At 37.7% G+C, this 18,253-nt stretch overlaps 1 protein-coding gene and 1 pseudogene across 1 annotated transcript; both read left to right on the top strand.

The window, feature by feature from the left end:
- Nucleotides 1-1,870: 1,870 nt before the first annotated feature.
- LOC131793467 (melanocyte-stimulating hormone receptor-like) lies at nt 1,871-2,916 on the top strand. The gene has a single exon (XM_059110881.2). The coding sequence runs from the start codon at nt 1,871-1,873 to the stop codon at nt 2,810-2,812; it is 942 nt and encodes a 313-aa protein (XP_058966864.2). The 3' UTR covers nt 2,813-2,916.
- A 6,695-nt stretch (nt 2,917-9,611) lies between these two features.
- Nucleotides 9,612-10,549, top strand: LOC136277413 (melanocyte-stimulating hormone receptor-like; annotated as a pseudogene).
- The last annotated feature ends 7,704 nt before the right edge of the window (nt 10,550-18,253 follow it).

Raw genomic sequence — 18,253 nt, 5'->3', positions numbered from 1 at the left:
CACAATAAATAATCTGGCTAAATTTGTGGCCATTAAAAGAACTTAGTAAATGGTGAATGAAACAGTTTAGATAAAGATGGGCTAACAACGTAACTTCTTACACCTGTCGCCGTTTCGTTCCTAAGTCAACACAGGTGCGACACGTAGAGAACAAAAATCCACGTGTCTTTAGAATAACTTTGCATCTGTAACCTGCATTTATTTTGAAATTGGACTTTTTTTTCAGGTTGTATTTTCACTAGGACAATTTTGGCTAAATAAAGTCGGAGAAGTCCAGAAATTCAGTGAAAACAGTTCGTATTGAGTTTAGCGAGTTGAGAATGCACGGTATTTTCACTAGTAATAACAAGGGATTATCTAGCCTATATGACCAGAAGTTCACGCCAAGTTATATTACCTCGCGAGATGGTATAACTTGTCCTCGTAAATGCTGCAAATCGCATCGTGCGTAGTGACAGACGCGTGCTAAATACTCTGGAATTGTTACTTACCAGACGCTTGTATCTTGGGTTAGTTTGCCTCGTGGTTTATTAAAATTCGGAAAATGTCTGACGACTTCAATAATGCTTCCCGTTTTTACCGATTTACCATCCCTCCGCCTCAGTTGGATTCGCCAATTCCTCGGCCAGGACCATACTTATTCCATGGCGCTGGTGTACAGAACCAGAACCAGATTAGCCTACGTGTACCCGTACCCTTCCCCCCGCCAAGGTGAAACAGAGGCGAGGTAACATCTACGCAAACCTGGCACTATTCGTGTTCCGTGACGTCACTCTCTTGCAAGAAAATGTGTTATGATTTTTTTTATTGGTTAACCCCTACGTCCCTAAAGCAAAATATATATTTGAAATCGGACGCTGAAACGCAAATTTACTCGAAAAATGGCGAATGAATTCACTTCAATGTTGTTGTTTATCTCGATAATCTTCACGCTAACACGTGCTATTTCACAAAAAAATATTATCAAATGACATTATTTTGCATAAATTAGAGTGGCGTCACGGAACACGATTAGTGTCAGGTCTGCGTAAACGTTCCCTCGCTTCCGTTTTACCTTGGAGGGGAGGGTACGGCTACGCGTAGGCTAGAAACAGATGGGTATTGTTTTCATTTTAAATCGACAGGATTGCCCTATTTCGTCGAATTCTCCTTGTTTGAAGAGGAATCAAATGCATCCTCTGCACGAATCGCCTTCTCACTCACATCAATATGGCGAAAATTAGCACAAGATAGGTCATCAAGAACGCTTCGTCTCCCGCCATTTTTGCAATGTGCGCACCTTTGTAATTTGAATCGTCAGAGTCAGCGGGTTAAATTCTGGGTTAAATATCCCAATGAAAACAGATGTCACGTTTAACTAGCAAATGTTGGTTTGTAAACGAACACGAAGAATGTTTAGCTAGTTAATCGACCTGGTAAAAAAGCAACCTCAGTTTGCCTATGCCGATAACAATTCATGGCGTCCCAAGATCACATGAATTAATAATTCAAAATAAGTCAACTGTCGACCGACTGTTGGTCGACTTTCAATATCCTATTACTGAAGGTTTATTTGAGCTTTTTTTTCTTTTTTTTTTTTTTTGTCATGTTGTATTGGGATATTAACCTATCACAAATGCAGCTTTAATTTCCCCTTATTACTAATTAAAATTCACGCAGGAAAACCGGTCTTTTTTTCTCTTTCGTGTGACGAACCTCACAGTTTTCGGGCATTTTACATAGTCGGACGTTACTGATAAACTTTTACGTGTTGTAAATTGCTACTCAAAAACTAAGGTTTAACTGATCTTTACTTGGCGGGTGCTGTTAAGACGAAATATTCCTCGTTGTAACTAAAGATAACCTGCAAAAGAGCGGAAACGATAGTAGGATGCTGGCGACAGCAAGTGTAACGGGAAGTGGAACACAGACGAAACTATTTGACGAATCGCCATGCTCCCCAGTTTGGGTATATGAGTTCGAACAGCAGTCCATTTCACTCTCAGCAGTCAACATTCTCTTCTCCATCACAGCAATTATTGGGAATTCTCTTATCCTTGTTGCCCTTCATAAGGAATCTTCCCTCCATCCGCCATCCAAACTCTTGTATCGTTGTCTGGCAACAACTGATCTGTTGGTTGGTCTTATTACCCAGCCTCTGTACGCTACCTATTGGATGTCCTTGGCTCAAGAGCACTGGAGTCTTTGTCGATATTCTTTTGATGGATGTGTTGTAACAGGCTATGCATTATGTTCTGTGTCATTGTCGACAGTGACGGCCATCAGCGTGGACCGCCTTCTCGCTATGTTGTTGGGACTGAGGTACAAAGAGATTGTTACTTTGAGGCGCACGTATGTCATTTTAGCTATCATTTGGGTTGTATCTCTAGTTGCTGGATTATTCTGTCATCTCGATGACCGTATAAACGCTTGGTACAGCCTAATAGGTGTATTATGTTGCCTAATTATCTCCATCGCCTCGTACATTAAGATTTTTTGCGCTCTCAGTCATCATCAGGCTCAAGTGCAAGATCACGTTCAACAACAGCCGAGCCAACGAAATGCACTGAACATTGCGCGATACAGAAAGGCAGTGCACAGCGCACTGTGGGTGCAGTTAGCTTTAATTGTTTGTTATGTACCATTTTTTATATCGAGAACTGTAATTACTCTTACTAAAGAGCGATTTCGAAATTTCGTCATAATCCATGAAATGGCAGTTGTCTTAGTGTTATTTAACTCTACTTTAAACCCGTTCCTTTACTGCTGGAAGATAAGTGAGGTGAGGGGAGCTGTAAAGCAGACAATCAGACAGGCATTCTGCTATGAATAGGAGCACACCTATTTTAACGTTAGCTTGTACTGTTACTTCTATAGCTTATTTGGAAAAATTATAATTGTTATGAGAGAGGGGAAGAAATGCCATTTCATGATAAGAAGAGTAAGGAAAAATATAAGGAGCTATTTCTAAATAGTATGTTGTACTTGAATTATCTAACGAACAACTAACAGGCGAAAAATTGTGGTTTAATAACGAAACAAAACAATGATATGTCGCCAATTTGCGCATTTCTAATGAAGTAGTGAAGGCTATCAGTTATTTTGGAATCAGAACGCGCTCAGGATTTTTCTTTGCGATCAAATGTTGATGAGATATATATCACCTTAGGTCACAAATTTGGTTTCTTGATAACGCACTGTTAACAGAGGCAGCCGCTTGATTTTGTCATGGTTGGGAATTAGCCATTAGGTTTACAACGAAGCATTGTAAATTAAAGATGCGGACTTTATAAACATCTGCTCAAATACACAGAAGGTAATGCTTAGAAAACAAGTTTATCATCTCCATTTCACATGGAGTTATTGTTTGAGACCAAGATGATTTGCAGAAAAAAGGATTGTCCCAAGTGAAGGATAATTCGTAATTGTAATGATGTTTGAAGCAAATGAAATTTTGAATAGTTTTATTTAGTCCAGTTTTATATTTTTCCCAATACCAATTAGCGTCTTCAAAGAGGGTTTTACATTCAACTAAGATAATTCACGGCGTCTTAAGGTTGCATAAATTATATCAAAAGTCGATAAACCACCTTATCAATGAAAGTTTATATGGGTAAACAGGGTTTTTTTGTAGTCATATTGTGAAATAATGCTTCCACTAATGTATATTTGCTTGCAGTGTGCTGCTAATTCAAATTTGCAGAAAAACTTGCCCCCTTTTTTTCTTTTTCGTATAACACACCAGACAGCTTCTTAGTGCATTTTGCATAATCAAATGCTACTGATGAACTCTTTATGCAATTATTATTCACAAATTGAGGTTTGGCTAATCTACAAGATCATATTTGACAACAGTCGAACAAAACAAATGCAACGAATATGGCGCGATACAGAAAATATCTTAAAGTTTAAACCGATTATCGAACCAGCATCAATTAAGACTGTCAATCGTGTGCAAATTTGTAGTCCCCAGAAGTTATCCATAGATTAATTTTATCAAAAAATTTCAAAAGCACCTTTATAACCAAATTCGAATATTCAAGAAGAATTTATGTCTCTATCACAGGCCGTGTACACACAGCTGGTCTTATGAGAAAACATTTTCTTATTTTAATGACAATCGAGTACAAAAGCTGTTTATACTCCCTCTTGAATACCTACCCCTGCTCCTAGTTAAAAAGGTTTGTATGACAGCTCACCACTGCAAGGATCATTCCCGCGTCTGAATTTCATCTGAAGGTCAAAAAAATCATTTGTCGTTAAAATTCTGAAAAAACAAAGACATTAATTACAACTGAAAGAATAAGAATGTTTTAAAAACTACTAACCTCTTTTATATGAGGGCCTTAACGCTTCCCTTTCGTCCTCGGGACCGTTACGAATATCACGGAATGAATGTCAGGTTGTATGCGAATTTTTGATGAGTAAATGATTTGAGGAAGTTGCCACAAATAAATATATATCTCATCGATAAAATGAGAATCAAGTAAATTTGGTGGGTGATGTTTAAAAGTTCAAAATTATCTATCGATTGACTGATTTTCAACTACGATCTCCAGATATCGTAGATTTATGTTTTAAAATAATCCAGAAAATATTACAATGTTTCTTTATTTACTTTGTCTTGCTGAGTCATGAGCTAAGCCAGGCATGCCAGGCTGAAACCGATCTTAAAATAGAATATAATGAAATGATGTAGAATGACCCAGGCTGTTAAGCATGTCTATGTAAGCAAAGCTCAAAGTAAGCTGGTGTTGTCATCACTAGCCTTTTCCAGGTGTTCATTTAGTAAAACGGAACGAAATGGTACACGGCAAGATAGTAGCGGCGGAGTGGAAAAACGGGTCGGGTCGGGTCGGGTCGGGTCGGGTCGGGTCGGGTCGGGTCGGGTCGGGTCAGTTCGGGTCGGGTCGGGTCGGGTCGGGTCGGGTCGGGTCGGGTCGGGTCGGGTCGGGTCGGGTCGGGTGAAAGCCGTTCTTTACCCGTCCCGACCCAAGCCTCACTCTTTTTTCGCTCCGCCGTGACTATCGCGCCGTTAACTTACTTTACACTTCGTTTTACAAGCTGAACGCCCCGAAGAGGCTGTGATGCAGATAAGCTATCAATAAAAGCTGTGATGCAGATAAGCTATCAATAAAAGCTGTGATGCAGATAAGCTATCAATAAAAGCTGTGATGCAGATAAGCTATCAATAAAAGCTGTGATGCAGATAAGCTATCAATAAAAGCTGTGATGCAGACTTCAAGTGACTACAACAGATGAGACAAAATGAATGCAAACCCTTGTCGTATTTATAAATAGCAACTTTAATTGTAACCACGGTAATGTTTTGCAATCAAATAATGGCTCAACGAAAAATTTAACTCAACTTGCTTCAGCTTTATTAAGAAGAGAATGTAAAAAAGTTTCTTTGGCTTTATGCTTTGCACCTTTAAAATGAATGGATATTTTTATGCGGTAGTAAAACCTTATTAAAAAAAAAACAAAACAAAAAAGAACCAAAATCTTGGCTAAAATAACATGTTATTGGTGACCATAGATTCATCCAAAGGACAAGTTACATCTGTGCAGCAACCTTTTCGTTTTTTAGTTTGCCGTAGATATGTGATCATGATTCTGACAAGTCCCGTGATCACAGCATTGGCATAAGCACTTCATCGTCTGTCAATAGCTTTCAGCGAACGCTTTCCTTTGCCAAAAACTGAAGTTTTATTGCCATTTCTTTAGAAACGATGGTGACATGGAGTATAAATGTGTCCCCGTTATATGCTGCTATATCCAAAATTTCGTTTAGGAATTTGATAAACAGGTAACTAAGACAAACAGCATTGTTCAGTAGCAAACTTCCGCTTTGAAACAAGAAATAATTTGCACATAAAATGTCTCCCGTGGGAGTAATATTTGAGTTATTTTGGATCTTTTGAGAAACATTTCCACCCTTTGCCAGGTATGACACATAGAGAACAAACATTCAAATATTTTTAGAATAACTTTCCATCTGTAATCTACATTAATTTTAAAATTGGACTTTTTCTGCCAGTTTGCCTAACCTAATAACAATTCATGTCGTCCCAAGATGACGTGAATTAATAATTCACGCTAGGCAGCGAAACTGATCCAAACAACACGTCGGCCGTCAAAGTGTCGGGCGACTATCGGTGTTCTATCAATGAAGGTTTGCTTAAGTAAGGAGTTATTTTTTTTCTGTTTTATTACGAAATTAACCTATCATAAACTAGTTTTGCTACCCCCCTTATTGCCAATTCAAATTCCAGCTAAAAAACCGGTCTTTTTTACTTTCGTGTGACAAACCTCACAGCATTCGGGCATTTTACATAGTCAGATGCTACTGATGAATTCTCAATCTCTGTTGTTGCTATCCAAAAACTAAGGTTTAACTGATCTTGACTTGGAGGCTGCTGTAAAGACGAAATATTTCTCGTTGTTACTAACTTAAGGATAATTTGCAAAAGGGTGGATACGCAATATGCTTTCTAAATAGCTTTCTACTTTTTCCATTCCGATAAACCTTTAAAAAAATTGGCATTTTAGATGTAGAAAATCAAATAATTTAGATGGTAAATTTTGGGCACGTTACTAAACCAGAGAAAAAATGTTTTTTGTCTTCTCACGTGCGTAGAACGAAGAAGAAACCTTGAGTCTCCCTACAGGAAACTATTAGGAAAACTTTTTACCATAACAATCACGGATGTACACAAAAGTGGGTCAATAAAACCAATGAAGCTTAGATTTTGTTGTGTTGAAAAATACTGGGGACAGTTACAAGTAAAACGCACAGAAAAGGTTCAGACTGTTTTGTATACTTAACTCAACGCCTCAAATAACTTGATAATGCATTTTGTTTGCTAATGAATTGTTTGCCTATGGATCAATTTGAATCCGGATAACAAAGATGAAATTAAACATACTTTCAATATCAGAAAATTTTCAATGGGAATGGTCGATTTACTTCATGTTACTGGAATAAAAGGAGACAGAATTATGGAAATGTTTTCTTGTCTAAATAGTGCATCATCTATAGAACTGATGTAATGATATGGATGTTCCTGGCTTCAATGAAGTTAAAAGTCAATCTTGAAGTTAAAAATACAGCAGCTAAAAAAAAAAGATTCTTATTTCTTCATTTGTTTCAACAATTTCTTTACTGACTGCCTTGATACCCATCGATCGAGTACACCTGAATTTTCATCACAAGGAATTCAAATTTCATTGATGTCCTTACGCTCGAAAAAACTATCTAAGTAATGTTATCTTTACTTCTAACTTCTATGTGAATGAAATTCTAACAAATTATTTCCCAACCAAATTTGAATTTCGGGCACCATAATCCTTAATTGTAGCTGTAGACTATCTTTTTTGATGTCACCGGCCAAATTATGACTTTGATGCGTGTGTAGTTAATTGCTAATTTAAGCGGGGATAAAACTGGAGTGTAGCAAAATGACTGTAAGTAACTTTAAGGATGCATTTAACAATTCCTCTAAATCAGTTTTTCTTTTGGGGGGGCCCAAGCATACCGCAATTCAAATGGAACTTAAAGCAGACAATATCTGACTGGATGAAGACATAGGGAAATAGAGAATAATAGATAGGTGCGCGTAGATATGGAATTTCTCTTCGAGTTTTTGACTCGATAGCTCACGAATGAGCGCAGCGAACGAGTGAGATGTCAAGTTGAATACGAGAAGAGAAATTTCATATCTAAAAGCAACCACGTATTATTTTGTTTATCATATAAACACAATAGCCCTTTTAGTGAGAAGAAAAGCCGACTTCATCAATGAATGAAAATAAAAGAATTGACAATCCCCGAATAACAATCGTAGAGTGCGTTGGCGCTAATTCTAAGAGAGAAAATTCGTTAAATCATGATTACAAATACAACACGGGTCGTAATTTTTAATTTAAAGAAACTATTATTTGCATATACGGAAATGGAGCTACGCTACTAGTGAGAATATGGTGACGAGTAAACAAGAATAAATTAGTGAAATGAAAAGCGCTCGTTGATACCGCGGGGATTAAGAGTGCTGATTTGAAAGATAAATTTTTGTTTTACAGTTTAGCTGCTTTCCAAACTGCCTAGATGTAGGAAAAGACGTCCTTGCTATTTCTATGTACGTCGCAAAGGTGTTATCGGAATCGGTCACCTAGTCGTCTTCCTTTCAAGAAACAGGAAGCTTACCTCACCATTAATTAGATATTGGAAAAATGGGACCTCAAGCTTCTTGACCTTTAATTTTCTCATGACCACAATAAATAATCCGGATAAATTTGTGGCCATTAAAAGAACTGAGTAAATGGTGAATGAAACAGTTAAGAAAAAGATGGGCTTACAACGTAACATCTTACACCTGTCGCCGTTTCGTTCCCAAGTCAACACAGGTACGACACGTAGGGAACAAAAATCCACGTGTCTTTAGAATAACTTTGCATCTGTAACCTGCATTTTTTTCACTAGGACAACTTTGACTAAATAAAGTCGGAGAAGTCCGGAAATTCAGTGAAAACAGTGCGTATTGGGTTTAGCGAGTTGAGAATGCACGCTATTTTCACCAGTAATAACAAGGGATTATCTGGCCTATATGACCGGAAGTTCACGCCAAGTTATATTACCTCGCGAGATGGTATAACTTGTCCTCGTAAATGCTGCAAATCGGATCGAGCGTAGTGACAGACGCGTGCCAAATACTTTGGAATTGTTACTTACCAGACGCTCGTATCGTGGCTCAGTTTGTCTCGTAGTTTATTAAAATTCAGAAAATGTCTGACAACTTCAAGTATAATGAAATGATATAGAGTGACCCAAGCTGTTAAGCATGTCTATGTAAGCAAAGCTGATATTTAGCTAGTTTTGTAATCACTAGCCTTTCCAGGCGTTCATTTAGTAAAACGGAGTGAAATGGTACACGGCAAGATAGTAACGGCGGAGTGGAAAAACGAGTCGGGGTCGGGTCGGATCGGGTCGGGTGAAAGCCATTCTTTACTTGTCTCGACCCAAGCCTTGCTCTTTTTTCCCTCCGCCGTGAAGATCGCGCCGTTAACTTACTTTGCACTTCGTTTTACTAGCTGAACGCCTCGAAGAGGCTGTGTTGTCACCCGATAAGCTATTAATAAAAGCTTTGATGCAGACTACGAGTGACTACAACAAATATTTTCTTCGAGTCAATAGTGGGGCCATTTATTTCGAAAAAGGAATCGAGAGACAAAATGAATGCAATCACCTGTCATATATATACGTAACAACTTTAATTGTTACTACGGCAATGTTTTGCAATCAAATAATAACTCAAAGAAAAATTTAACTTAACTTGCTTCAGCTTTATTAAGCAGACAATGTAAAAAGGTTTTTATAGCTTTATGCTTTGCGCCTTTAAACTGAATGAATATTTTTATTCGGTAGTAAAACCTTATTGTAGAAAAAAAGCTAACAGTTTAAAAAAAAAATTCACGCTGTTATCCAGGTAAGGCAGCGAATCTGATCCAAACAACACGTTGCTATCCAAAAAATAAGGTTCAACTGATCTTGACTTGGAGGCTGCTGTAAAGACGAAATATTCCTCGTTGTTACTAACTTAAGGATAACTTGCAAAAGAGTGGAAACAACAGTGATGGCAACAACAACAAATATAACAGGAAGTGGAACACAGACGAAAACATTTGAAGGATTGTAATGCTCCCCATATTGGGTTGGTGAGTTAAAACAACAGTCCATTTCATTCTCAGCAATTCTAAACATTCTCCTCTCCATCACAGCAACTCTTGGAAATTCTCTTATCCTTGCTGCCCTTCACAAAGAATCTTCCCTCCATCCGCCATCCAAACTCTTGTATCGTTGTCTGGCAACAACTGATCTGTTGGTTGGTCTTGTTACCCAGCCTGTCGCTGCTACTTATTGGATGTCTTTGGTTCACGAACACTGGAGTCTTTGTCGATACACGAGGAACGTAGGCTACATAACAGGCTTTACATTGTGTGGAGTTTCTCTGTTTACAGTGACGGCCATAAGCGTGGACCGACTTCTCGCCATGTTGTTGGGACTGAGATACAAAGACATTGTAACTTTGAGGCGCACGTATATCACTTTAGCTATCGTTTGGGTTGTATGTCTTATCGCTGGTTTATTCTCTCATCTCGATCACCGTATAACCTTTTGGTGCAGCCCTATATCATCTTGCTTGGTAATCTCAGTCGCCTCATACACAAAAATTTTTTCGCGCTCTCAGTCATCATCGGGCTCAAATACAAGATCATGCTCAACAACAACCGGGCCAACCAAATGCACTGGACATAGCGCGATACAGAAAGGCAGTGTACAGTGAACTGTGGGTACAGTTAGTTTTAGTTGTCTGTTATGTACCACAATTTACGATGCAAATTGTTCTCTCTCAGTACGAAGCCATTTTCGCATTTCTTCATATTCCTGGGAATGGCAAATGTCTTACTGTTCCTTAATTCTACTTTAAACCCGTTCCTTTACTGCTGGAAGATAAGTGAAGTGAGACGAACAGTAAAGCAGACAATCAGACAAGCAATCTGCTATGCATAGGGGTAGACCTATTTCAACGTTGGCATGTAAATTTTCTTCTATGTAGATTTTTTGAAAGAATTCTAGACGTTAGGACAGAGGGGAATGTATGCCGTTTCATAATGAAAAAGGGTAAGGAAAAATATGAAATAAGTCGTATATCGTATTCGAGTTATGTAACGAAAAAATAAAAGGTGAGAAAGCATAGTTTAAGAAAACAATATTACGTCTCCAATTTCCGAATCTGTAGTGAAGAGGTGAAGGCTATCAATTATTCTTATTTCTATCAGAATTTTTCTTTGCCATCAAATTTTGATCAGATATTGCTCAGAAATATGGTTTAGTGATAACGAGCTTTGAAAGGAGCTGGCCGCTTGATTTTGTTATAACTGGGAATCAGCCATACTGTTTATAACAAAACTAAGATAATTCACAACGTCCTAAGTTTGCATAAATTATGTGCAGTGTACTTTAGTTACAGTTTGCCTTAGCTGATTGTTATGTACCTAACTTAACAGCGCAAATTGTGAATATCTTTGAGTTTAAACCGATTATCTAATTTATCATAATCATAATAATCATTCGCCATAATGGCCAATGTTTTAGTTTTTCTCAACTCCACTTTAAACCCGTTTCTTTACCATTGAAATCAAAGATATAAGACAAGCAGCAAAGCAGACAATCAGACAAACAATTTGCCTTGCATAGGTTTCGACCCATTTCGACGTTTACATGTCTCTTCCAAAGCTATTTAACAATCATGTTTGTTACAAGAGAGAGGAGGATATACCATTTAATAAAGAAGAGTGAGGAAAACCATAAAGAGTCAGATCTCATTTTTATATTCAAGTTATCTTAAGAACAACTAAAAGGTAAAACATTAGTTTTGTAATAAAATATATCACAGGAATATCACATGCCGAATTCACTCACTTATAATGAAGCAGCAGAGACTATTCTTTTCAAGTAGAATGCGCTTACGATTTTGCTGTTTTGTCAAAACTGAATGAGATATGTCACTTGGCCCCGACACACGGTTATGTGTTTACGGGATTGTAACAGGAGCCACGGGCTCGATTTGCTTATAACAAAAATATGTCGACTTTGTTTTCATCTGTTTAAATATTTTGAAGTCAATTCTTAGAAAATGAGTTGATTATCACTATTTCCACTTATAGATTTATCGTTTGAGACCAATCGTTTGCCGGAGAGCAAGTTTGCAAATTATGACAGAAGAAACTTGTAATAAGAAATAGAGTCAAACTCTAACATGGTTGATAAGAATAGCTGTTTATCAGTCTGTTATCTGCATCAGTCAAAACTGTTTATCGAGTACAAAATTGTAGTCCTCAGGGGGTTATCCATAAATTTCTTTGAGCAAGTAATTTTGAAAGCACCTTTATTAACAAATTCTTATATTCAAGAAGATTTCGTGACTCCACCACAGGCCGTACACACACAGCTGGTCTTATGAGAAAACATTCTCTCGTTTTAATGACAATCGAGTACAAAAGCTGCTAACACGCGCTCTTGAGTACCTACCACTCCTCCTAATTAAAGATTTGTATGACAGCTCACCACTGCAGGATCATTTCCGCGCTTGAATTCCATCTGATGGTCAAAAAATTATTTATATCATTAAAGTTCTGAAAAAAAAAATAATAGGAATAGGTCATTGTTTTAAAAACTACTACGCTCTAACATGGTATTTGATTTCACTATCTCATCCAATCTTTTTGATATTATACATGTAGAAAATAGATGGTAAATTTTCTGCACGGTACTGAACTAGAGAAAATATCTCTGTTATCTGCAGGAATTAAAAATGTCTATCGAGTGCAAAATTGTAGTCCTCAGAAAGTTATCCATAGATTTCTTTGAGCAAATAATTTTGAAAGCTCTTTTATCACCAAATTCGAATATTCAAGAACATGTCGTGGTTCTATCGTAAGCCTTGTATACACAGCTGGTCCTATGAGAAATTATTCTCTCATTTTAACGACAATCGAGCAAAAAAGCTGCTAACACGCCCTCTTGAACACCTACCACTGCTCCTAATTAAAAGATTTGTATGACAGCTCACCACTGCAAGGACCCTTTCCGCGCTTGAATTCCATCTGATGGTCAAAAAATTATTCATGTCTTTAAAGTTCTGAAAAAAGAATAAGTATAATGGAAGGAATAGGACTTTGTTTTAAAAACTACTGCGCTCTAAAATCTTTTATGTGGTTTCCTTTAACGCTTCCCTTCCGTCCTCAGAACCGTTACGAATATCACAGAATGAATAACAGGTTGTATGCGAATTTTAGATCAATAAATAATATGAGGAAATTAACGTTGCCATAAATAGAGTTATATCTCGTAGACAAAATGAAACTTAAATAAATCTACTTTGTCTTGATGAGTCATGAGCTAAGCCAGGCAAGCCAAGCTGAACCTGATCTTTAAACAGAATGTGATGAAATGATGAAGGATGTCCCAGGCTATTAAGCAAAACTCATATTTAGTTGCTGTTGTTATCACTAACCTTTTCTAGGCGTTCATTTAGTAAAACGGAGCAAATGGTACACTGCACGATAGCAGCGATAGAAAAAACGGGGGATAATGGGGTCGGGTTGGATCGGGTTGGGTCAGGTCGGGTGAACACCCTTCTTTACTCGACTCGGCCCAAGGCTCACTTTTTCTTTTCGGCTTCGCCGTGACTATCGTATCGTTTACTGTGCACTTCGTTTTACAATATGAACGCCTCGAACAGGCTATGTTATCACTCAATAAGCTGTCCAAAAATAATAATAATAGTAATAATAATAATAATAATAATAAAGCTGCGATGCAAAATAAAAGTCACCACTATAGATATTTTCTTCGAGTCAGTAGTGGAACCACTTATTACGAAAAAGGAATCGAGAGTTTGACAAAATGAATGCAATCACCTATCGTTTACATAACAACTTTAATCGTTACCACGTTAATGTTTTGCAACCAAATAATGACTCAACAAAAAGATTAACTTACCTTAATATTTTATAAAGCAAACAATATTTGTAGCTTTATGCTTTACACTTATGAAATGATTGAATATTTTATTCCATAGCAAAACCGTATTGCAGAATAAACGCTACTGTGATAGTTCGAAAAAAAAACATTAAAAAAACCTTGGCTGAAATAACATGGTACTGGTGACAATAGATTCATCCAAACGAAATATTCAAACTACTTCCTGATCGAGACACATCTGCAATGCAACCTCTCTGTTTTTCAGCTTGCCGCACGTATTTCATCATAATTCTGACAAGCGCCGAGATCACAGCGTTGACATAAGCACTTCGTAATCTGTCAATAGCTTTCCGTGAACGTTTTACTTACTCATACATTGATTTTTTTCCACCACATATTTTGAAACAATTGTCACAGGGGGAATAAATTTGTCCCTGTTATACGATGCCATATCCAATATGTGGTTTACAAATTTGATAAACAGGTAACTAAGACAAACAGCGTTGTTCAGTAGCAAATTCCATCTTGAAACAAGAGATAATTTGCTCACAAAATGTCTCCCGTGGGAAGAATATTTAAATTATTTATGATCTTTTGAACAACATTTCCATCCTTGGATCTATCTAGAGACCTTTCAGGGTGTAACGGCAGAATAAATTGCCGTAGGATTTCTTTTCGCTGAAAAAAAACTGATTCATTTTAGTATGGTTACTTAATACAAATTACACATGCCGAGCTATGGGGAAATTTTAATTTGTTCTGTTGCACAAAAGACTCTTGAGATCGTTTGCGCATTTCAAATAGGGTAAATGATACCATTTAAAATGCTTGAGTATATATATGCATTATTAAAAGATGAGATTTAAGCCACAGTGGATGTGAAGTTGTCGTGAAGGCGAAATATCTCTGTTACATCCAAAGAAAAGAAGATACTGACGATGTCGACCACAAATTTAACAGTATTCGAAAGGCAAACAAAAACATTTGAAGACCTGATTGCTCGCCATCACTGGCAGGTGGATTGCAACGACAATCAATTTATTTCACGGCAGTTCACATTCTCCTCTCGCTCATGGCACTTTCTGGGAACTTTCTCATCCTTGTGCCCTTCACAAAGTATCTTCCCTTCATCCGCCGTCCAAAGTCTTGTATCGTTGTTTGGCAGCAACTGATCTGTTAGTTAGTATTGTTAGCCAGCCTTTCACTGCCAGTTATTGGATGTCCTTGGTTAAAGAAGAGTGGTATCTTTGCCGATTCGCATACAGGGCAACTTACATAACAAACTATACATTATGTTTAGTGTCTTGTTGACAACGGCGGCCATAAGCGTGGATAGACTTCTCGCCCTGTTGTCGGGGCTGATGCTACCGACAAATTGTAACTTTAAAGCGCACTTACTGCATGGTAGCAACCTTGTGGGTACTGTTTGTCGTCGCTTGTTTATGCTATATTTTAGACTACCGAATAGATATGTGGTACAGCCGTATAATATACCATCTTGCTTAATAATCTCAGTGGCTTCGTACACAAAGATTTTCGGCGTTCTCAGTCATCACCAGGCTCAAGTACAAGGTTTTATACAACAACAGCACAACCAACCAAATGCATAAACAGGGCGCGATACAAAAGGGCAGTGTATAGTGCACTATGGGTGCAGTTAGCATTAGTGATTTGTTATGTCCCAATAGGTGTATCAGGAATTTTGATTGCATCTAGTAATACACACTCATCGAATTTAATCGTCACCTGGGGAGTGGCAAGTGTTTTAGTTTATTTTAATTCGGCTTTAAACCCCGTCCTTTACTGCTGGAGAATCAGTGAGATAAAGACAAGCAGTGAAGCAGACAAATAGCCAAGCATTGTGCTCTCCATTGAATTAACTCTCCTCTGACTTACACATGTATCAAGCCTGAAAAGCTGATGTATGAAATTATCAAAAGCACGGCCATTAGTGTTGTCTCTTGAAAATTGTTCTCCCCCTTACCTCGATATGAAATTTGCGTAATGAAAATATCATTCTCTACTTAAAACACATCTTTACATACTTACAATGATCGATATGACATGTCCACTATCCATTATGAACCAGCGCGTTACAAGTTTTGATCAAAACTCTTACTCTGTGTAGAAGGGGAAAAAGACAGGCCATTTCTTGATAAAAAGAGTAAGGAAAACATGGAGAGCTACTTATAAATGGTATATTACATGCGAGTTATCTAATGAAGAACTCACAGATGAAAAATGTAGTTTAGAAGCCACGAGAAAACAATAACATGTCTCCAATTTGCGCATTTCTAATGAAGTAGTAAAGATTTATTTGGAATCAGAATGCACTCAGGGTTTTTCTTTGCGATCAAAACTTGATGATGATGTCACCTGAGCTCGATAATAAGGTTTAGTGATAACGCGCTGTTAACGAAGCCAGCCGCACAATTTTGTCATGATTGGGAATTAGCCATAGTGCTCCTAGCGAAACTTTGTAAATTAAAGATGACAAACTTTGTTAACAGATATTCAAATGTGCAGTAGGAACTGCTTAGAAAGGAAATTGGTAATCTCTACGTCATATAGAGTTATCGTTTGAGACCAATCGTTTTTGCCTAAAGATTAAGCTCGCAAATGATATTATTGTTCGTTTTACTAGCTGAAAGGGTTAAACAGGCTGTGTTGTTTGACTCGATAAGCTGTCAATGATAGCTGTGATGCAGGGCTACTAGTGACTACTACAAGATATTTTCCTAGAGTTCAGTATTGGAGCACTCTTATTACGAACAGAGGAATCGAGAGTTAGGGTCAAAATGATATGCAATCACCTGTCGTACACAATAACAGCTTTAATAATTGTTACTACGATTAATAATTTTGCAAAGGTTTCTGTAGCTTTATGCTTTGCGGACTATGAAAGTTATGAATATTTTTATCTTATGTAGCAAAACTGTATTGTAAAAGGCTAGTTTGTGTTTTTCGAAAAATAAAAAAATACATACAACAATCAACAACAAACAAAACCACTGGCTACTAAACTAACATGGTATCGGGGGACCATAGACATCATCCGAGGTGAGAGTTTTATAATTGCCTTCCTAACCGTGTTAAAATCTACGCCGCAACCCTTTTGTTTTTCAGTTTATGCCATTACGTTATGTGATCATAATTTCTGGACAAGTCACGTGATCACAGCACTTGGGCAATAAGCACCTCGATCAATCTGTTCAATAGCTTTCAGTAATAGGGTTTTCCTAAGTCAAACACTAGTAATTGTTTCACTTATGTATTTAAGAAGCAAATGTCGTAGAGAGTATAATATTATGTTGTTACTGTTATGACGATGCGACATATCCAATACGTGCGTTTACTCAAAGAGCTTACCAATTGATAAAACAGGGTAACTGAGCAACAACAGACAGCATTTGTTTTTTTTCCAGTAACAAGAATTCCTGCTTAAAACCGGAGATATTTTGCACAACAAACTTGTCTACCCGTGATGTAGAATGTGTGAATTAAGATCGTTTGAGCCTAGAAGTTCCACCCTGGCGATGATCTATCTGGAGACCTTTTGAGGGTATAAAGGCAGGAAGCTAAATTGTCGCCAAACAAATTTCTTAGTCACTGAGACAACTGATTCGCCTTTAAGGAATGGTTATTTTATGCAAGGCACACATGCTAATCTCAATGAGTAGGTTTTGCGGCACAAGAAGATAACTTCGCAGATCGTTTTGTGCAGTTTCAAATAGTGAGTACCGTTTAAATGGCGCATGAGTATAGTATTCATTTAAGGCACAAGGTGGAAGTGAAGTTGTTGTGAAGGCGAAAGATCTGTGTATATCCAAAGGAAAGTAGATATTAATGATTGCCCGGCTTTCAAATTTATACTAACATTTAGAAAGGCCCACCACAAAAACATTTGAAGACCTAGATTTAGGCTCGTCATCATTGAGCAGGTGGATTGCAACCAACAATCAATGTATTTCAAGGCGTAGTGCACATTCTCACCTTTCGCTTATGGCAATTTTTGGGGAACTTTCGATGTCTTGTTGTAAAAATATAAACAGCGTTTTTGAGTATATATACAGGACGGGGTGATTGGGTCATTTATTTTGTACTACCACCAGTCACTCGATTCCTTTTTCGTAATAACAGTGGCTCCACTACTGACTCCCCGAGAGAAAACTATACCTGTAGGTAGTGAGGCTTGTACTCTGCATCAACGGTCTTTATTACGATGGTCATGTTTTTTTTTATTTTGACAGCTTATCGAGTTGATAACAATAGCCTGTGTCGGAGGCCTTTCATAATGGTTGTTAAAACGAATGACGTGCACTGAGGTAAAACGGCACGCGCTAGTTTCAAAAAGTGGCAGAGCGGGAAAAAACAAACAAATAAAGTGGAGGAACTTGGGATTGAGGTCGGAATGGTTAAAGCACACGCGTTAACCCAACCGTCGATTGCGACCCGGAACCTCACTCTACATCCGATTGTTTTTTCACTCTATCGCTGCTAATCACGTGTAGTGTACCATTTGCTCCGTTTTACATAAGCATGAAAGCGCCCTTAGAAAAGGTTAGTGATAACAAACCAAAGCAACTAAATATGAGTTCTCTTCACTGGCTGAAATGTAGCCTGGGAACAATCCTTCATCATTTCACCACATTCTGTTTTTAAAGGAATCGGGATTTCAGCTTGGCTTGCCTGGCCTTAGCTCATGAACTTAGCAAGGACAAAGCTTAA

This window comes from Pocillopora verrucosa, chromosome 12 (genome assembly GCF_036669915.1).
Source record: "Pocillopora verrucosa isolate sample1 chromosome 12, ASM3666991v2, whole genome shotgun sequence".
In the NCBI taxonomy this organism is placed as follows: Eukaryota; Metazoa; Cnidaria; class Anthozoa; order Scleractinia; family Pocilloporidae; genus Pocillopora; species Pocillopora verrucosa.
This window is presented reverse-complemented; position numbering and strand designations above follow the sequence as displayed.

Coding starts and splice junctions, on each gene's coding strand:
- LOC131793467 (XM_059110881.2), top strand. CDS start 1,871: ATGCTGGCGACAGCAAGTGTAACGGGAAGTGGAACACAGACGAAACTA.